This window comes from Lactuca saligna, chromosome 8 (genome assembly GCF_052625555.1).
Source record: "Lactuca saligna cultivar CGN05327 chromosome 8, ASM5262555v1, whole genome shotgun sequence".
Lineage (NCBI taxonomy): Eukaryota > Viridiplantae > Streptophyta > Magnoliopsida > Asterales > Asteraceae > Lactuca > Lactuca saligna.
This window is the reverse complement of record NC_136424.1, coordinates 129,596,632-129,619,544: the sequence shown is the minus strand read 5'-3', so window position 1 is coordinate 129,619,544 and position 22,913 is coordinate 129,596,632. Positions and strand designations below refer to the sequence as shown.

At 35.2% G+C, this 22,913-nt stretch overlaps 2 protein-coding genes across 3 annotated transcripts; both read right to left on the bottom strand.

The window, feature by feature from the left end:
* Window positions 1-3,633: 3,633 nt before the first annotated feature.
* On the bottom strand, window positions 3,634-5,457 carry LOC145010095 (polyphenol oxidase I, chloroplastic-like). Its single transcript, XM_078968680.1, has one exon. The coding sequence runs from the start codon at window positions 5,455-5,457 to the stop codon at window positions 3,634-3,636; it is 1,824 nt and encodes a 607-aa protein (XP_078824806.1).
* Window positions 5,458-12,707: 7,250 nt separating this feature from the next.
* LOC145012312 (uncharacterized) lies at window positions 12,708-15,620 on the bottom strand. Of its 2 annotated transcripts, XM_078971105.1 has the most exons (3): window positions 15,512-15,620; window positions 12,865-15,356; window positions 12,708-12,776 (listed from the first exon to the last, which is right to left on the bottom strand). In XM_078971105.1, the coding sequence occupies exon 2, from the start codon at window positions 14,991-14,993 to the stop codon at window positions 13,029-13,031; it is 1,965 nt and encodes a 654-aa protein (XP_078827231.1). In that variant the 5' UTR covers window positions 14,994-15,356; window positions 15,512-15,620; the 3' UTR covers window positions 12,708-12,776; window positions 12,865-13,028. The 2 variants fall into 2 exon arrangements, with proteins under 2 accessions (XP_078827231.1, XP_078827232.1); XM_078971106.1 differs by having other exon boundaries at window positions 12,865-15,555.
* Between the last annotated feature and the right edge of the window lie 7,293 nt (window positions 15,621-22,913).

The window sequence follows — 22,913 nt, the reverse complement described above, 5'->3', positions numbered from 1 at the left end:
TGATCGTTTTGTGGAAATTATAGCCGGAGGACTTCCGGAACAGCAGCAGCAGCAGTAGTCAGTTATTTCCTACTCAAATCAGCAGCTACTTTGAAGTGAGTTGCCTTCCAGTAACAATGGGTCTACGGCTACAATGCCGACCCACCAGTAGGAGTTGTGTGTTAAATGATTGTCTTTGTGATATTCATTTAGGTTTGCTACTACCTGATATGTTATGTGCTAGCATGATGTGTTATATGTGATGGTCGTAGAGTTCGGTTGTGAGGACCGAAGGGTAGTTCAGACACCCCAGACATGTCTGATAATATGTTATGTTATGATATACGAGATAGTAGCAGTATGGGGGTGAAATAGTCCCCAAGGATCGGTTGTTAGGACTGATGGGTTTGTCAGCACCCTAGAATGGCTTGACACGGGTAGGACGGCACCCCAGAATGGTCGTACCGGGTAGTTAGGCACCCCAAAATAGCCTGGTAATATGTATGTTATGTGATTGCATGGTATGTGGTACGATGGGGGAATTCACTAAGCTTCGTGCTTACAGTTTACAGTTTTGGTTTCAGGTACCTCTTCGTCGAAGGGGAAGGAGCTAGCGCGGTAGCGGCACATCATACACACACACACACTGTTTTCCGCATTTATGGGATTGTTCTGGGATTTATACTCTAACGTTTGATTGATTACATGTTTTGGTTTCCAGACATAGTAAATGTTTATGAAATGGTTTGATCAGACAATGTTTATTTGCAAATGGTTTTACTAAATACTGATTGAAAAATGAAATTTTTGGACGTGAAAAATGGATCGTTACAGCCCAGCGTACCCCCTGGTACGCCCAACGTACTAGGTGGCCTTTACGTTCCTTCCACGCACATGAGTACGCCGAGCATACACAAAATTTTGCCCCGCGTACTCAATTGCCACATATTACACAATGATGACTAAACTTGCCGGAACTTCAAACAATCATAGCTCCTTCGTTACAAGTGCGTTTCCAACGAACCTTATATCCCCAGAAAGGTGGTGAGAAGTCCTACGCTTCTAGCAACACATCACAGCCTCAAAGCTCCACAAATGAAACTCAAAATTCATAAATGATCAATCAGGATGTTACATATTTATAGAAATATTATCGGGCTTTGTTATGACTATGAGCACTAATCTTCTTTAAAACCACCTTTTTTATGTTGATATCTTCAAGAAATTGAGAATGAAGTAGAAATTGAAAATGAAGTATACACAGTTGAGCATTTTAATTTTCATGATTATTGTTTATGTATTTATAAATTTTTAGATTTACATAAAAAACTTGACTCTTTTTTGCTAAACGGATATCCACCGGTTCCCCATACCCAACATAGATTTTGTTACCTGAACCCTTCAGGGATTAGACGAGGCGGGGTGGGGATGGATATCAAGATCGGAGATCGAGTGTGCGGATGAAGATTACATCCTCCACTAATATCCACCCCTATTTGCGTCTCTACTTAGAGTATCATAAACTCATCGTCATCCATAGTTTGGTGTTACCTTTAGAATGGTCTAGATTTGATGGAGTGTGAAATGAGGTTTCAGGAAGTGGTGAGTATCATATTTTAGATTATTTAAAAGTAAGGATACCACGTGTATCCGTCATATTTAAGATATTATAGAAATTAAGTCCTCCGACAACACAACTTTTAAAATACTCAGTGGCCCTAGTTACTCGACTAAACATTTTAAGGCTCTAATCATATTACAAGAGCAATGAGCAAAACCCATTTTCATACTTGAAATAAAATAACACTAGATTGCTTTAATAATCATTTCGATACTAAAACTCTATTAACAAATGTTGTTTCACTATGAGAACTAGGGGTGAGAATTATTTGATCCGGAACCAAAAAGCCCAAAAATCAAATCTAACCGAAATCGATTTCAGACTAAATCATATTCAAATTCGGTTTTGGTTTGGTTCGAGACCGAATCGAATTATGAATTTGCATTTTGGTTCGAGTTTTGGTCTTACGAAGTTTAAACCAACCGAACTGAAAAACCGAATTTCATAAATTAATTAATTAAAAAATATATTTTATATTTTATATATTAAATAAAAATATTATTTATAAAGTAAAAATCATTTGAACCCATTTACTCTTTGGATGTTTTTTGTATGAAACTTTAATTCTTTTTGGGCGTGTTCGGCACGGAGCGTTTGAGAGCTTCTAGCTTATAGCGTTTGACAAAACGCTCCGTTTAAAACAAAGAACTTTGTTTGGCACTACAAACTTCTTGCGTTTAGTTTAATCAAAACGCTCCAAATTCAAATGCTACTTCATGTAGCGTTTAACAAAACGCTACAAGCTACAAGCTACCCGCTACCTGCTATAAGCTACCCGCTACCTGCTAGTTTTGCCGAACACACCCTTTGTATGCAACTTTAGATTTCTATGTTAAAAACATTGTAATTTATTAATTTTGTTTGGAAAAGTGCAACAATGATTTTTTTTTTTTTAAGTTAATATTTTGTTTTCTTGGTTTTCAAATCGAATTAAAATTCGGTTTTCAGTTTGGTATAGAGAATTTAAATTCGATTTGGTTCGGTTTTCAAATTGGACCAAAAAAATTTCAAACTTAGGAAACCGAATAACCCATAAACCGAACTGATTATCACCGCTGAGAACCACTAGCAAAAATTGTTTACATACTCCAGCAATCCAAGGTGATTCCACTGAAAATAAATATCTTTATATGGCAGGTGAGACTTGGCAAATTTTCTATCAGATTAAATCTTGCACGGATAGGAGTAAACATTCCTAACACATTTTTTCCTTTATGCAATGCTTTCGAAGAGAACAAGGTACACATGTTCAATAACTGTTCCAAGACACCGGAGATTCAAGGGCATATACATACTTGGTGGAATGATTTTCCTGCCTCATCCAACTCCTTAGAAGACTTGTTGGGATAATCTTTACTCTAAAAGTGGGAAGCAAGTCTTTAGACACCTTAGAAGCGATATCAAGAGCATTCTTATGGACTACATTGAAATATAGGAACCAATGATCTTCAACACCAATACTAAGGTCAAGAGTCTCTTAGCTTTAGCCTATGATGTGAAGGTTTTGTTTTTTTTTTTTTTTTTTATGGATTAAATGGTTTTTTTATGGATTAAAACTCTTGGGTTGAGAACCCATTGTATTAAGTCCAAGTTCCTGTTGTCTGTTAAAAAAAAAAACTCAAGCAATCATGTGACAGCAACTTACGCTAATAAACATTTTAATACTTTTTAATCCTGATAACAAATTGTTCCATTTTGAGAGTAATGTTAAAAAAACCATGTAATTATACGAGAGCAAAATCATCAAAAACCATATAAATATTCAAACAAATTGACCCTAGTTACTCTAATAAACATTACTGAGAGAGATTATGAGAGGCCTAGGCTTCCAAATTACGGTGAGCTCACGAGAGAGACAGAGATACACACAAATAATTACTAGTTGTAGTGATATAATAAAAGATAAACAACACACTGAAAGTAAAAAAGGAGTTGCGCTTTCTTCCTTTACAAACTACAGCTTATTCATTTGGGGAAGGAATCCAGAATCGAATTGCCGAATCCTCCATTTTATTACCTCACCATGCATGTCATCAATTTGATTCCTTTTCATAAACGTCGATCAACTCGATCTTGATATCTTCAAAGGTGACATCATCACACCCTACTCTTGGCACAATGGTCACCTGAACAGAATCATCGCCATCAGCGTTTATCTCCTCCAACAGCTCTGTCAACTCTATTCTCACTCCGGTCATTGAATTCATTTTCTCACTATTTTTATGTGGAAGCAGTCCAAAACCACCGGCATACTGGCTCTCACATGGCGAGATCCTGTTAATATCTTCAAAAGTATTCACGAACACATCAAACTTAACAAACTTCCCACCATTGAAATTGATTCCTTTCAGTAGCAAGATCTCTTTTATAGTTTTCTTTTGGTCCTTCGGTCTGTTTGTTTCAGGTCTCTTCACTTGAACAGTCACAGTCTCGCTTATACTCAACGGAAACTCCAACTCCGTCACATTTTCCGGCGACGTGGTTTCTGTATAAGTAGCAGAACGTGGTTTCGGCGGATTACTCTTCCATGGAGTTTCTGAATCCTCGTATTCGTATTTGAGATCTTCCAAATTCACACAGTGTTTGTTGTAAACACGTACAGGTTTCCGATTCTCGTCGTAAAACACATATGATGCTTCTTCCCAGTTTTTGTCGTTGGGTTCCTTCCGCCCTTCACCTCCTAAACCTTTCCAAAGTGTCCACATCCGGTCGACATTTGCATGGTGTACATAGAACAAAGGATCATACGCGGCGGAGTAGAAGTTGCCCAAGTCCTCGTCATTGGGAGTTCTAGGGTCACCCACCCATCTGTGAACCGCCGTATGACAACCGGCTTCTATGGATCCAACTGAACTGATGGGATTATCACCGGCGACATATTCACCACCAAAGAAGCTTGTTGGATCGGAGGCGTTGCGCTTCATCTGCCTATTCATAATACACAAATTAACTTGTACTTGATCTAGAGGAGAAAGATTTCGTTCTTTCATTTGGTAATCCAGATCGATAACAGCTGGCCGGAGGTGATTGACATTCCGGTAGCTATTGTAAAGAGGGTTAGACCTTCCTTCGTCTTCAAACACGGCGGGAATTTCCATTCCGGCAGGGTTGTCCCAGTTCCAGTAAGGTAACCCGAAAGTTTTATCTTCAATCAAATCTCCGAGTATCCTCTCGAAGAAATAAAGGGACCAGCGATGGAAGGGAAAGAAGAGCCACGAGTAATGAACCTGGAGTACTTTTTCCGGGTAACCGCTAGCCATTTGAGTGTAACTGTTATTGCAGTAAGCGCAATGAACTTTAGCTTGGTTCTTGAAGCTACACGGGTCGTCATCTGGGAGAGCCTTCATTTTCTGCATCGCGTCCTTAAACTTCTGGATGTACTCCGGCGAAGCTCTGTGTACAGGTTGTCTGATGCGAGTTTCACCTGTTGTAGGGAACTTGTAGTCCATCTCCAGTTCCTTGGCTGCCGGAGGACAACACGCACCAGTTCTTACGCCACTTTCGAAATCCATGTTCCATAACGAGTCCGTGCATCCTAGCACAAAGGATGGGGCTTTGATAGGGTTGGCAAAGACCGGTGGCAGAGAGTTCAGGTTGGTGGTGGTGTAGAGGCCGCCGAGCCCAAGAAGCAAATTTCTTCTGTCTACGTTCTGCCTGTTGAGTGATGTTTCTGGTGGTAGTATGAGCTTTTCAGGTTGAGGATTTGTGGTTGGTGGTTTTTCATGGTCGTTGCATGAGACTTGGAAGCGGTGGGTTAGCTTTGCATGTGTCTTCATCAACCGTCGTTTGGTGGCTGTTTTGGAAATGTCCGGCGAAGAGGGGATGACGGTGGCTAAGGTAGAGTTCAAAGAAGCCATAATGGAGTTTTGGGTGCTCAATACTCCCTTTTAGTTTCCCTTTTATAGAGAATTTCATGTACCTTTGTCTTGTGCAATTAGTAGTATATAGATTAGATTCCAATTAAAAGTTGATTAGTTTGTTAATAGTCATCAATAATCGATTTTACATCTTGTCATTATAAAAAAGTGCAAAAAAACTTATAAAGTGCAAATGAACATATTGATAGCATATTTAATAATTAAAATGTTAATTTTTTCTTATTAAAAATCCAATAGTTACTAATCTCCGTATTTATTAAAAATTAATATGACATCCCACAATAAAAAAAATTGTATGACAATTATATATATTACCTCATTCAACATTTCTATAAAACTCTATACATATATATTATGATACTCTAAACACAAAGTTATTGGACTCGATCGATTTAATCAACATGAAAGGAGTAGTGAATCATAATTGTGAATTGAAAGTAAGTCATATTAAAAGTTTATTCTAATTTAAAATTGTTTAAATCATGTTTTATACAAACGAGAAATTATATAACAATGTTGGTATACAAAATCATTTTACAAAAAAAGCGAAAGTTTCATGTCGTCTTTCTAGAATACGTATAGAATTTATTATCCATATCATTATGAGGTTGATACCCATATTTTTATTTACTTATTTATTTATTTTAGAAAACACAAATATCATTATAAGAGGCATTCATAGCAAGCGGTTACAATGAGACCAAGTACAAACAAGAAAAGGAAATAGGAACAAAAGAACAAACATGAAAATTAAGATGAAAGATGAGTGAAAGACGAAACGCTCCATTCAACCAAATTACCACAACTAGTGCCACTTTGATGCTTGCACCATATGTACGAGAGTGAAATTATATTATCAACTATTTTAGTAGGATTTACACCAATATTTTTGAAAATTTTGTCATTCCTGGAAAGCCAAATGTTCCAAACAAGGCAATAGAACACCGTGGTTAAGATCTTCTTTTTCATAGGACAGTTTCTCCAAGTAGTCGTAAAATCAATGAATTCTCTAACATTTGAGAACATAATGTCTTCCAATCCACACCATTTGAATATCCAATGTTGCACCACTCTAGAATAGCCACAAGTAATGACCAAATGGTCAGTCGTTTCAGTTTCTGTGTTACAGAGAGAACATAGGGTATTGGAGGTATTTATTCCCCTAACAGCCAAGGTTTTAGCTACCAGGATTCTACCTAACACATACCTCCATATGAAACATCGCACCTTCAGGGGGATTATCTTTGACCACCAAATTGCCACCCCTTTAAAAGGATTCAGTTTAGACTCCAATAATTTCCTCATTAAATTCTTAGTATATTCTCCACTAGGATTAAGAGAAAAACTGAACCGAATTTGGATTTTTGCTTGGTATTCAGATTACCAATATCCGTATATAACTGTAGCAGTTCATTTAATTCTTCTGAACCAGTTGGTTCAAATCTCCACATCCATGAAAAGCCATTGCTAGAAATTCTATCTCCCAATAAACATTTTTTACCTATTTCAATTGAATATACGTGAGGGAATTTGAGGAGAAATGGAGTATTACTGCACCAAGAATCTTTCCAGAATAAGATGTTGACTTCCAAGCCTGGGATAAGGGCAAAAATATCCTTGTAATCAATATGCAAACTTTCAAGAGATCTAACAACATTGGAAATATTGCACCACACTCTATTTGATGTTTTTCTTGTGATGTACGATGCCGGTTTCTTGTGCAAATTGTGAATGCTCACGATAACACCTTTCCATAAACTTCATTTGTCATTCATAATTCTCCACCACCATTTGATTAACAGGGCAATGTTTTGAGAAAATAACGAGCCAACACCTAAACCCCCTTTTGATTTTGGCGCAATAACTTTAGACCACTCAACCCAGTGAATTTTCTTTTTAATATGTAGGGAGGTTGTCCAGGATATATTTAATGAGGGTGAGACGGCCACCAAACGACAACGAAGTGGCCTTCCAACTTGATAATTTAGAAGACATTTTATTCAGAATAGGCTTCCAGTTCTTCTTCAGAGCCATGTTGGCACCAACCGGAACCCCTAGATAAGAAAACGGAAATTCTCCATCTAAACATCCAAGAACCTGAGCAGTATCAAACAATGTTACCTTTGATACTCCCAGACCAAATAAACATGATTTGAAGAAGTTGACTTTTAGCCCTGAAGAAATATGAAAACATTTCAGGATATGAGATAAGTTTTTCATGAAATTACCCGTTCCCCAACGAAAATTGTATCATCAGCGTAGAAAAGATGTGAAACTGAAGGGCCATCTCTAGGTAATTTGACCCCATGGAGTAGTGATTTTTCACATGCACTATTTATAGCAATATTTAATCCCTCAATGGCCAAGATAAAGAGAAACGGTGTTAGAGGATCACCTTGACGAACTCCTCTGGATATTTGAAATTCATCGGTTAGTGTGCCGTTTACCAAGACATAAGCTTTTGCGGAGGATAAACAACTTGAATCCATTATCTTCATTTGCACACGAAATTCATTTCATCCATTATAGAGTCTAAATATCCTCAGTTAATTGAATCAAAAGCTTTTTCAAAATCGACCTTGAATAGAATTTTTTTTCTTTTGCTGCTTTGCCCATGAAACCAGTTCATTTATCACCAGAGGCCCATCGAGTATGTGTCTCCCTTGAATGTAAGCTGACTGTACATCATCAACGACTGACCCGATTACTTGTTTTAATCAGTTTGCAAGTATCTTTGCCACCACTTTATACATGAAATCTATAAGACTGATGGTGTGGTAATCACGGAGGGTTAATGGATCAGACACCTTTGGGATAAGAATGATATTTGATGAGTTACAACCTTCAACAAGAGATCCTGTAGATTCAAAGTATTTGACAAAACGAATTATATCGTTCCCAGTCGAATCCCAATTTGCTTTTAGGATCTTGAAGGTGTACCCATCAGGTCCAGGTGCCTTATCCCTACCACAATGCATGATAACAGATTTGATCTCTTGAATAGAGAACTCTGATTCAAGAAAAGAGGATTGGGCAGAAAAAATTCGTTTAAAATTATTATTTAAGAACTTTGGTCTGATAGGCCAGCGCTCACAAAATTTGTCAGCAAAGAAGTTGAAATTTTTAGTTTTAATAGTCAGCGGATCTTTGTTCCATTCACCATTTATGTTGAGGCCATGAATTCTATTTTTTCGTTTCTTATGTTTGAGACTGCCGTGAAAGAACCGAGAATTTTTATCACCATGAATGACCCATTTGATTTTGGATTTCTGTTAAAGATCAAGTTTCACACACCACTCAAGCTCCATAATTTTATGCATATCTTCTTGCCTTGACAATCATTCTACATGAGTAAGTACCCGAGATTCAGCAATCAAGTTCAAGATTTCCACCTTCTTTTTGAGTTGAAGTAAAGTAGAGTGTTCATTATTACATTTTTTCTTGCTCCAACCTTGAATGACATTTTTAACAAATTTGAGCTTTGCAGCGAGGAAACGATCCAAAGTGCCAAAACCATGAAAGGATTCCCATGAACTATTGAGCAACACATTGAACTCGTCATTTAGCAACCAGGATTTAAGTAGCCGAAAGGGGGGAGGCCCAAAATAACTGGCAGAAGGTTTTAGAATAAGGGGAGAGTGATCAGAGTATTCCCGAGACAATGCAATGACACAGGTGAATGGTTGTAAATTAATGAAGTTTGAACAAACAAGGAACCGATCAATTTTACTCAATTTGTGGCCATCATCACGCATATACATGAATTTCAAACCTCCCATATTGAATTCATGCAGGTCGGAATCAACGATGAATCGGTTGAAATCTCTAGCTGATAATCTACAAAAAACAGAGTTGAACCTTTCATACACAAATCTGACAACATTAAAATTAGCAAAAAAGATCCAAGTTCCTGAATTCTCATTTTTAAAGGATGTGAGTTCAGACCAAAGTGCCCGTTTCTCTGTGGTGGATTGGGGTCCATAAACGTTCACCAATGTAGTCACACCTGGTATGCCTTTCCAGTGACCAGAGATCGCGATGTAGTTCCTTGTTCTAATACTACTGAGTTTAGATAAAAAAAATATATATATATATATATATATATATATATATATATATATATATATATATATATATATATATATATATATATGGTTCCCAGATGCAAGCTAGACCACCCGATCTACCAGTAGGATTTACTGCATCAAAGTCAAAATGTGTAGACCCCCAACAACCAACAAAATGAATTCCATTATAGTCCATGAATCTTGTTTCTTGAATCCCAATAAAATCAATCTGATGCACATGCTTGAGCTTTCTAACCCATTCCACCTTATAGGATTCACCTATCCCCCTTATGTTTAAACTTTGGGCGTTCATTGAATACCGCTTGTATCCCCAGCTCCTTCGACCACTTTGGGGTCATTTTCATCCAAAATACCAACATTTTCAATAGTAATCTGGAATTCCACATCATTGCCTATATGTATGATTTTCCCAATCTCGTTGGATGAGGAGCATTCATCCACATCAACAAAAGATGAAGATTTTGCAGCCACGTTTAAGTCAAGAGAGGGGGCATACGAGTTCGATAATTAAGGACTGAGAGGGTACGTGGGAAGAGATGATGGGTGAGGAGGTTCGTAAAAATCAGGTAGAAGACTTCAAGCAGGAAGTGAGTGAGAGAAATCCGAGCGACCTAAATTATCAATCTTCCGTTTTTTTTTTATTTATTTAGAACCCCCAAAATCATTGGAAGTAATCTTATAATTATTGGGAGCTGAATTCTGCATTATTGGGCCAAAGGGAGATTGGGCTAAATAATTTATATTAAATTCACCATGTGAAGTGGGCCTACCATCATTATTTGTGGATATGTGGATTATCTTTTAGGACATGGGATGAACATACCAAAATTCCAACCATCCGACTTGGGATAGTAACCAAGATTTGAACTTTTAAAGTAGGAAAGATTAACATGCGATTTCCATGTGCGATATAAAACATGACAAATTAAAATGTTAGTATCAACTACAAGATCTAAGACTTTTGTAAGTCTGATGTAATTGGTACGACTTTGTCTACCTAAATATGAAATTAAATTTATAGAAGTTAACAAGTTTCCTGAACTACATAATCAAACATACTAAAACATTATATTTTTATGGATGGCCAAAATCACAAAGAATACTAATGAAATGTCCTTACTGGGTTGCTCTCGTTCGTACACGCTTAACTACAAATTTCATATGACATATGTTGCTCTCACGACTTTAAAACGCATTGTGACAAGGAATGTGCCCACACCCATTATAAGGTAACGTTTAGTTCTTAATCCCATTATATGTGGGATTAGGTTCATGTATCTACCCAGTTTCACCCCCTTTACACACTCTAATAATTGTAAGGATTGAGAAGGAGAACTAAACATTGCCTTATAAGGGTGTGAACATCTTCCTTGTCACAAGACATTTTAAAGACGTAAGGATAACAGATCCCATAAGAACTCTGTGGTTAAGCTTTTTCGGACAAAAGAAATTATGTAAAGTTGGTGGCTACTTGCTCCTGGTCTTAAATCCGGTGGGAAGAAGAACTAAGCATTGCAATCTAAGGGGTGTGTATACCTTTCATGTCATAATGTGTTTTAAAGGTGTAAGGACAACAAATCACATATGAACTCTAGAATTAAGTGTGATCGCGGAGAAATCAATTCTAGAATGGGTGACCCATTATGAAGTTTTCGTGTTGGGCTGTAGAAAACACACAATATTGTGGTACGTGCCTTTAGGGATGCTACATACATGATCATGAAACAACGAGCCAGGTCTAATCAAACATTTTGTGATCGAGAAAGTTTCAAAAGATGGGCCTATACCACAAAGAAACTAATGTAGCTTGTGCATTTCATCAATACCATGGCCAATAACACTGAGTTGATCACAAATTCCCTTAAATTTTCTCCTAAACTAGGCAAAAATAGATGAACTTCTGAAGATGACGAATGGATGAATGGAGAGTATGCATCTTTTCAACAAATCATGGTTATATGTACACTAGACATCACAGGTTGTTTTGTGACCAAGTGTCTCAGTCATTGGTTCCTCTAAAAGTGATGATTGGATAAGGATAACAGCTTGCTGGTCAACAACAATCCAAGAGAGATAAGCATGTTTTGAGGACGGGAGATTACCGGTAACAATGGTTATTATTTTCACCCCTAACAATATATATATATATATATATATATATATATATATATATATATATATATATATATATATATATATATATATATATATATTGCTAGGGGTGAAAATAATAACCGAAAAGATGAACCATAACCAAATTAAATGATATAAGTAAACCATTGGTGATGCAATTGATTTTTATTAACCGAATCTAGTGGGTTGTTTTCGCTTTCTCTATAAAAACCGAACAATGAATAACCAAACCGAACCGATAAACATAAAAAAGTTTGAATTTTTTATATATTAAATAATTGTTAAATATCTAAAGAAATAAAGAAATTAAAGGGCAGTTTTTATTGTTAAATTAGTTACGCACGAATAAGATGCACAAACTTTATCGTATAACTGCAGACTTTCCTTCATTATCGTACATAATGATTAATGTTTTTGATTCTCAATTAATCCAACTCTTTCTCATTCTCCATCTCCTTAATTTGTAAGTCGCACTAAGTCTCAATACTTGCCTCCTGGTAGTTTTGCATGCTCCCTAATCTTAATAAGAATGTCAATTTTTTTTGCTATCAAGTCTCGGTATATGTATTATGTTTAATTGTTTGCTTTTAATGCAATCACATTAATATATTATGTTTGATTGTATGGTATGCTCTCTTGGTATATGTTTCATAATTGATCGTTTGTTATCAAGTCTCATATATGTCTCAGTATTTGTTTCATGCTTAATTCTTTTAATAATAACACGTGAATATATTATGTTTGGCAGTCTAATACGCTCTCCTGGTATATGTTTCATGTTTGATTGTTTGTTGTCAAGTGGCGGTATATATCTCAGTTCATATTTCATGATTTAAATGTATGATATTGAACTAGTTGTGAGACTCATGTATTACATGAGTCAGGAGCGGAACCAGGATTTAAAAATAAGGGGCTGATAGCATCATAATAATATATTAAAATATAATGTTATATCCGAATAAAGTAATATGTCTAAAATTTTAAAATAAAAATGACAAAGAATTAAATATTTGTCTCCATTAACCTCAATCTTCAATTCAACTAACTATAAGCATCGACTCATATTCATCCATTAACCTGCGAATATTAAAATAATTAGTTAGAACATATATACATATGGATCATTTTAGAATATTAGAATATATATAAGCATAAAAAATAGTACCTTATGCACTTTAAGTTGTGCTCGTCTTTGTTTCATGGAATAGAAATCATCTATAATCTCATCCGTAGGAAATGTATCGGCAATCTCTCTCTCAATGTTAACAAGCAAACAACTTTTAAGAAAATCATCACTCATGGTATTTCGGAGTCGTGTTTTCACAAGTTTCATTGCCGAAAATGCTCTTTCAGATGTCGCGGTAGAAACAAGAGAGTCAATATAAAACGAATCAACTTATCAAGTAAAGGATAAGTACTCGACTTTCTTGTTTCATGTAGGCCTCTACACAACTCAGAAATTGTAGAAGAATTTTTCAGTTGTGGGTGATTTTGCACATCTATTTCATAATGTTTTAACTCAAGTTTCAACAAATTCCTTTCGTGCTCCGTAAAGTCCATAAGGTAATACGATGTTGCCAATTTACATATAGCCTCAACGTTTAAGGAATTTCTTGGATCTAGCATAACACTGAGACGGAGAAGCTCTGTTGCAGACTCATTAAATCTGGAATTCAGCTCTTGCAACTGACTATCAATAGCAGCAATGAATAGTTCAACTCGGTAGTGATGCTTTATGGTTACATTGTCTTTTTCACGGCGTTGGCGAATTATATATCTATAAGCTTCATTCATGTTAGGGACAAGAATTTTATTTTTCTTACAGAAACAAACCACTTGATCCAATAGAGATTGCCAACCTTCATCTCTCAACTTTTGAATCAATATTTTTGTTGTAGATACCAAGGCCAAAGCATTAACAATATCTATAGATTTTTGTCGTAAGGTTTGGCAAAGCTTGTCAGTTATCCCCATTATTTCTTTCATCATGTGCATAACAATGACAAAATCGAATGATAATGCATATGTAAGTGCATATGCCGCATCACCTCTTTGAGAAGATGTAGAACCTTTTAAAGCAATGTCATTCAATACTGCACAAGATGGACCAAACAATCTTATCAAACTGCATATTGCTTTGAAATGAGAACTCCACCTAGTATCTCCAGGCCTTTGCAGTGTTCGTATTTGATTTGTACCTTTTCCACTCTCAAGCTCTCCGACCTCAGTTAAATGAGAAATTTCAGCAATTTGAGCATCTTGCAGTTGATCATTACGTTTGGAAGAAGAAGATATGACATTAACTACAAAATTTAAAGTCTTGAAGAAGTTATCTACCTCAGACACATCTTTCGACGCTGCAACTAGAGCTAATTGCAGTTGATGGGCAAAACAATGTATATAATAAGCATATGGACATTCCTTTACTAATAAAGCTTGCAACCCATTCCATTCTCCACGCATGTTACTAGCCCCATCATATCCTTGACCTCGGATATCTTGAATACTAAGTTTATGATAAGATAAAGAACATAATATCTCAATTTTCAAGGTCAATGAAGTTGTATCTTTAACATGAATTAAGTCCAAAAATCTTTCTTTAACATTTCCATCTTGGTCGACAAATCTCACAACAATAGCCATTTGCTCTTTCTTAGATTCATCTTGAGACTCGTCAACTATTAAACAAAACTTTGACATCCCGATTTCATCACGAATTGTTTTTTGTACATTTGTAGCTAAAACACTTAAGATTTCTTTTTGGATATCTGGTGATGTGTATTTTGCATTTTGAGGAGCATTTTCTAGCACAACATCAGCAACAGTCTTGTTATAAGAAGCAAGGAACTTTATCAATTCAAGAAAATTCCCTTGATTTCTTGAGTTAGGTCGTTCATCGTGACCTCTTAAAGCACATCCTTGAAACGTGAGCCATTTAATGGCCTCAATAGAAACTTTAAGGCTTAGTCTATTATCCATAACTTGCTGGGTCGTTTGCTTCTCTATCACATTCTCTATGTGACATAACTGGTTTTTTAAATCTTCATAACATCTAACAGAAAAATTATGTGCTGAGGCTAGAGTTTTACCTTCATGTACGATGAAAGCACAATCTTTGCCACAATTTACCTTTTTCCATCTATTAAACCCCGATACGGTAAATGTATCTGACCCACTTTGCCAATAGTTTTTTTTATTAAAAAGAAAGCAAGGAAAACAAAATGCAGCATCATTTTTCTCAGAATATTCTAACCACCAAAAATTCTTGAACCAAGTTTGTTGAAAACTACGCATAGACCCGCTACGACCACTTGGACTGAATGGATACTTTGATTTTTGAAGTTGGTATGGTCCAAGTTTAATGTATAATCGTCTAATCTCATCACGTTGGTTACTTGGATAGCTCAAGATTGAAGGCTGTTCTCATGGATCACGAATTAAAAAATTTAATTTTACCTCTCCTAAAGCTGACATATCTTTTTTTTCTGGTTCAATATTATTGGGCTCTTCAATGTTACTATTTCCCTCATGTTGTGGGTGTGTATTATGATCATCTTCTTTGGTATTATCAGTAACCGAATGCAATTGTGGATCACATACATCTTCTATTCATTTGAAAAAAAAAATCGATGGTTTCTTTCCTGCTCATAATATATCCTATAAATTTATAATTGTAATACACCAAATTAGCAAAACCATATCATGTAACTACTTGTCTGGTTATCTACTTACGATTTACCCATTTACAAAATGATAGTATTATCAATTACAAATTGCTAGAAAAACTAAATGTAATGAGAAAGAAAAATTACCTGATTAATTGGTGTAGCAGGAGGCAGAAGCAAAAACAAGAAAATGTATTTCGTATTCGAAGTCGTTGTTTAATTGAAAAAGGATATGTAATTTATGGGTTTGTGTGGCTATGTTTAATATTAAAAGCTAATTCTACCAATTAAATTAAAGACGAATATTAATTGGGCTTTTCTAGCTTGTAGTCCATGTGTTTCTAGGTAATTAGGACCCACTGACCAAAACACCGTTTCAAAACAAAAAATAAATAAATAAATGAAACATGTGGTTCTAAATTAATTGTCTAACAATCTTAAAGTTAAAAGGGGCTAACTGATACATATATTTTATATTATTATATGAACTTTTAAGTACTTCATGGGCTTCTACTACATTTAACATTCTAATATTTGTATTGGAGGGTTTCGCATCCGGCAGCCCCTCCATTCCCTCCGCCGCTGACATGAGTTAATTTAAAAAAACAAATTAAATATAAATGTCAAAATATACGAGAACTTTGAATTTATAAGAAAATAAGAAAAATATTGAATTATTATAATAGAAATGTTTTTTATATTTTAAATTTAACAAATACTAATTTAAATAAATAAAAAAAACTAATAATCTTTAATTTTGAGATTTTTTAAAATAAAAGGTAAGTATATTAATGAAATTGATATCTATTTATTACTATATTTATTGCAAGTATTAAATTAAAATATTTATTGCAACTTAAAGCATCCCCTAAATTATTATAGCTTTTAATAATCATTAATCATTCATAGAAATTGAATTTCGAGTTTTTAATTAAATATTATTTCAAGAGATAAAAGTTTCCATTAATTTTACTCTTTATTTTCTTTCCATACAGAACATATCAGAGTATAACCAAATACACACTCCACCATTATAAACATAAAGAAGGGGAAATAATTAAAGAAAGAGAAACGAGACTAGAAAGAGAGAAACGAGAGGAGAAAAATAATACTAGAAGACCAGAGAGGCTAACGGATTATTGGAGAGGGCCTACGAACGACGGAGAAAAAAGAGCAAGGGCCGGAAAATAAGCACAACAGTGGTCCGGCGAACGGCGAAAGACATCGATGGTGGAGATGCACGGCGGCAACGTTATTCCGGTAAGATTTAGAAGTTATTCAACATTGAAATTTCTAGGTCTTCATTGTTTTCTTAAACCCAAGCCTTTGAGTTAAAAGAATTTTATGTTTGATTATATTTTTGTTTTTGTTTTATAGAGAGTTTGTTAGCTTTATTAGTTTCCTAATGTAATACGGGTTCTTTTGATTTTGTTAATGATTCTTTTTATTTGATGACCGACATTCAGATGACCCAATATAGATTCACGATTATTCTGCATTTACTTTAGGCTAAAACTGAATATAGTATATAAAAAAAAAAAATTGCCCCCCTAAAAAGAAAAGGAGTTGTGCATGTGCATAGGTTGCACACCCTCATCACTGTTAGAAACTAATCCAACCCAAATAAAACAGCTTAAAGCATTCCCCCCCCCCCCCTACTTATTAAAATTAGCTTATTTTGCTTATTCATACAGCAATAAGCTGAATTTTAAAGACTCTTATCCAAACACTTAAATTTGCTTATTGCGGTGAGATTAAGCAATAAGCAATAAGCAACCTATTTTTTTTCTATCCAAACACCCCCTAAATTATTATAGCTTTTAATAATCATTAATCATTCATAGAAATTGTATTTCGAGTTTTTAATTACATATTATTTCAAAAGATAAAAGTTTCCATTAATTTTACTCTTTATTTTCTTCCATACAGAACATGTCAGAGTATAACCAAATACACACTCCACCATTATAAACATAAAGAAGGGGAAATAATTAAAGAAAGAGAAGCGAGACTAGAAAGAGAGAAACGAGAGGAGAAAATAATACTAGAAGACCGGAGAGGCTAACGAATTATTGGAGAGGGCCTACGAACGACGGAGAAAAAAGAGCAAGGGCCGGAAAATAAGCACAACAGTGGTCCGGCGAGCGGCGAAAGACATCGATTGTGGAGATGCACGGCGGCAACGTTATTCCGGTGAGATTTAGAAGTTATTCAACATTGAAATTTCTAGGTCTTCATTGTTTTCTTAAACCCAAATCTTTGAGTTAAAAGAATTTTATGTTTGATTATATTTTTGGTTTTGTTTTATAGAGAGTTTGTTAGCTTTATTAGTTTCCTAATGTAATACGGGTTCTTTTGATTTTGTTAATGATTCTTTTTATTTGATGAGTGACATTCAGATGACCCAATATAGATTCGCGATTATTCTGCATTTACTTTAGGCTAAAATTGAATATAGTATATAAAAAAAAAATTGCCCCCCTAAAAAGAAAAGGAGTTGTGCATGTGCATAGGTTGCACACCCTCATCGCTGTTAGAAACTAATCCAACCCAAAACTGATGGGTTCGTTTATCAGTTTTGGTTTTAAACTCGAACCCACTTACAACCTTGGTTGGATTAGAAGAGAATGTAGTTAATCTCTCTTTTATAAGAGGGTACCTCAGGTATAGTTTATTCTTACAGGCGATGTAGGATGTGAAAGTGGAAAGTTTAAGAAAACTGTTTGTGGGACGTGCATCTTTGTTTTAAAAAAAGTGCAATATATGAGCAGATTTGAACTCAGGACATAAGTGTGACATTTTTATTTTCATGGTCAAAAACACCGATTTGTTTATTGTAACGCCCGGGTTTCAGGGCTGAGCATTTTTGTCAATATAATAGTCTAGGTCAACTCTTGTAACTCTTTTTGAAGTAATAAATATGAAATATTTGAGTATTATGTGAATTATGTGTGTTTATGTGTTTATTATTTAATTATAAATGTATAATTAATAAAGAATAAAAATGAGCGTCAAAATTAAAGTGTGAGATAATCCCGATATATCTACATAAAGTTGTAGAATATGTCTCAAGGTTTCCATACATATAAAGAACGCCGAAATCCGAGTTATAACGAAGAAGTTATGACCCGCCGAAGTTTTACGGCAAAACCGGCACGGCACCGGGAGACGTAAATAGTGAATTTACGATAGAAGACTTTTTAGCCCTAGCAATCTAAACAAAAGTCATAGAATATGTTAAACTAAAAACATCGATAAAAAGAACGCCCAAATCTGACTTCGTATGAAGAAGTTATGATTATTCTAAGATTCAGCTTAGCAGTGCACGGCCCGAAACTCGAATTTTAGTTCGAGCGGTTTTTGGCTTACGCGGCCTAGATGAGAGTTGAAGATCTCATTAATAGGAACTCAACGGTAAAAAGACAGACGAAAATGGAGTCCGTATGAAGGAGTTATGAACTCTTCGCGGTCATTTAACAGTCTAAACGCCTCCTACTGTTAAATTTGAGATCGGTCAAGAATTAGCCGATGGAGTCTAAACGAAAGTTGTAGATCTTGATTTTCCCTACGCGTGGATATAAAGAACGTCGAAAACGGAGTTCGTATGCGAAAGTTATGATTTTTCTAAGTTTGAGGGCTGATACGCGATAGGGGGTGACGTGGCACCACCAGAATTGGACACGTGGCACCACCAGAAGGCCACCACATGGACCAACTCGGCGAGTAGGTCCCCCCTACTCGGCGAGTCCATCAGATTTCTCCCCTATAAATAGAGGTGCCGGGTTCCCTCATTTCCTCACCCCTCAACCCTTTTCTTTCTCTCTCTAAACTCTCTCTCTAAGCTCCCTAACCCCCCTAAAAGCCTAGGTAAACCCCCTAGCACCTGAAGGAAGCCCCGAGGCTCCCAGAGTCCCGAGAAAAGAGCCTTTCGGCTCAGGAACGCTGCTCCAGTGAAGCCCGGTTTTCGAGAAAAACCCGCTGTAAGTGAGCTGTACCTATCCTATCTTTAGTTTAGCTTATGTTTTAATATAGGAATGTTATTAGGTCCTTAAAATAACTATTTGGGCTATTATTATGAGTTATATTGAGTGTTATTAACGCTTATATAATAATAATAATAATAATAATAATAATAATAATAGTCAGATAATTAATTTGTCGCGGTTATCATTAGACTAAACCCTAGTGGTATCGATACTAGGTTTTATCGAAGAAATATCATTTTGAGAGTATCGAAGCGCTGTCCGAGTGCTGAGTCACCACCTAATCAGGTGAGTGCATAGTTACTTTCAACTTACACATAGATATGAAGTATTTTATATAAATTACGTGCTATGTGTGCATATTATTTGAATACTTGCTATCTATGCTAGATGAACGTTGTTATACATGTTTTCAATGATTTAAACTGTATATGTATTTTATATCTAGGAAAATGTTGGGGTAAAACATGGGTAGATGTAATAGGTGATGTGTGATAAAATGATGAGAGGCCTCGATGTTGTTGTTGTTGATCCAGTCATCTAGCGGAGTATAGATGACGACCACGGACTCTTCTAGACAGTCCAGTGGAACACTAGCATGCTCGCAACCTGTAGGTGTTGTGAACGATGTGTTCACCGGTGTACTCCATCCCCCACATGGTTGCCTATTAGGACATTTATTGCTGAGGAATCCCCTTAGCAGTAGTGTCCATCCCGATGATGATCCTTAGGCTAGATCCCTTATGATAGGTGTTTAGGGACGTAAAGTGAGGATAACGGGAACGGGTAATCGGGTTATTGTTGATTGATGAAATTAATAAACTTATTTATTGTGGGTTGAAAACCCTATGTGCTCACCAGGCTCCCAAGCCTAACCCACTCAGTTTTATGTATTACAGGTAGTGGCGCATGAGCATAGGTGTGATGTTTTGGACGAGGGATTACGGATATAGGCCTGTAGATATGAAATAATGTAGTAAGGCTTATATTGTACGGTTTATACTTTTGATCTGTACGAACATGACATCCCGAGTCTTTTAATGAAATACATTTCTGTGGAAATGCTCTTGATAAATCTTTATCATATTATTGTTTTGGGACAAATTCCGCAACCCATTTATTAAAAGATAACTCTGATTTTGAAATAAAGTATAAACAAAACCGGTCTTTTATGGCCGTGATTTTGGGGATGTCACATTTATGCTTATTCAAAAATTAGCGTATCATTTTTGAAAAATAGTATTGCGGATTTGTTCCCAAAAAACATGATAAAGATGTTATCAAACAATTTCCGAAGAAATGTATTTTTTATTTAAAAAATTGGGATGTCATTGTTAATACAGAAACATAAACTTAACAAAATATTACAAGCCTTATAATAATTAAACTAGTGGCATAATACTCATTGAATCTCTCAGCAAAATGTATCTTTCATATAGCCACATGTGATATAATAAACTGAGTGGGTCAGGTTTGGAAACTTGGTGAGTACATACGGTTTTCAACCCACAATAATATAATTATTATGTTTAATCATCAAACAATTAACCCAATTTTCCGTCCCCATTATATTCTTTATTCTTAAGGATCTCCCCTAAGAACCATATATTCTTCATTTATTTATTCATAAGGATTGTCCTGAGGAATAGACACGAAGTCGATCGCTGCTAGTGTTTATCCAATAGACACTAAGTTCATAGCTGCCAATGTTATCTATTAGGAACAACTGTCAATGTTATCTATTAGGCACTAAGTCCATAGCTTCCAATGTTCATTTATAAGACATTAAGTCCATAGTTGCCAATGTTTTTAGAGTACATCTAGTGAACACGTAGTTCAAAAACACCTACATGTTGCGAGCCAGCTAGTATTTCATTGGACTGTCTAGAATAGTCTGTGGTCGTCATCTATACTCTACTAGATGGTTGGATCATCGTTAAAGTCAAGTCTTATCATCATTTTTCACCTCTCATCATTTATATCATCTTTCATCTCTCATCATGCATTTACCCATCTTTACCCAATATATTTATAGGTATAAAAATACATATACAGTTCAAATCACGCAAAACATGTATAAATCGTTCATTTATCATAAATATCAAGAGCATAGATAATAAGCACATATGACATGTATTAATATTAATACTTTATATCTATGTGTAAGATGAAAGTAACTACACGCTCATTTGTTAAAGCGACGACTTGTAATTCGGGCAACACTTCGCTTCCAACAATTATCTTTTCCTTTGACGTAACCTAGTATTATTATCACTAAATTTTAGTCTAATATTCACCGAGACTAATTATTAGTCTAGATTCATCATTAACTCAAAGTCTACTTCAAGATCTATCAAGTAAGGAATAACAATATAGGATCATATCGGGGGTAGGGTCCATTTGGTATATGAAGTATACTGTTTGGAAATCTCACTTTAAACACCTCACTAAATCACAGCCTAGACATCATCTCCGTAAGTAGACCAATCAGTATAACGACTTGGAATAAATGATAAATCTTGTTTATAGGTTCATAATAACAATAATGAACTTAAACATATGTCATACATAAAGTATGGTAAACATAACTCACTTACAAGGGGGTTTAGTGAGGAACCGGGCTCTGTGCGGGCAGAACTTCTGAGTCAAAAGCTCTTCTTCTCGGGGTCTTCTGGCGCTTCGGGACTTGCATTGACTAGCCCGAATCTGCGGGCGTTACAGTAAGGGTTGGAGGTCCAAACACTTAACCACCGAACTTTGATTTTGTTTATGTTCTTATTTCACAAAATTCATATACACACATACATTTAGTTCAGTTTTGGGTTTACACAATTTCTTATATTTACAAAACCAAACGCAACCCGATTTTTCGGTTTTAAGAAATATAAACCCAAAACCGACAGTTAGGGTTTGGTTTCGGTTTTCGGTTTCTTTGTTTTTTTTTCGGTTTTTCGGTTTCTTTGGTTTTTCGATTTTCGGGTTTGGTTTTGCTTACTTCTAGTATGTAGTTATCATACAAGACAGAATAAGAAAATACTAGTTTATAATATGAATAATGTATCTATGTGTCTTATTTATTTAGTTATTTTCAGGAAATCATTATGGTTAATTAATCAATATTAACCATTAGCCAAAGCCTTTAACTAAATAAAACCTTAACCATAATTAATACTAACCATAACCTATGGATACCGAAATGATTTAACAAATTGTAAATGTTATGGTTCCGTTTTAGCTAATAACTGAATCAAACCACCCTATACACACTCATAGGTTTTGGTATGCAAAAATATGGATCATTTGATGTTGTCATATAAGATAGTTGGATGCAGAGAATTTAATGATAGTTATATGATAGTTATATGAAAGATAGTTGCAAGAGAAACAGGTGGTCAGAAAACTTATTATTAGTTCTAGTTAATTGCTAGAACTTGATTATATGAATATATAGTTGTTCAAAAAAAAGTTTGATACCATATTAGGGTTTTGGAAAAATCATTATATTTGGTGAATTATGGATTGATCCTTCCAAATAATACAATAATATAAATGAAAACGATAACATA

Excerpts from the sequence above, each read along its gene's own strand:
- LOC145012312 (XM_078971105.1), bottom strand. The coding sequence starts at position 14,993 with ATGCGTAGTTTTCAACAAACTTGGTTCAAGAATTTTTGGTGGTTAGAA.
- LOC145010095 (XM_078968680.1), bottom strand. The coding sequence starts at position 5,457 with ATGGCTTCTTTGAACTCTACCTTAGCCACCGTCATCCCCTCTTCGCCG.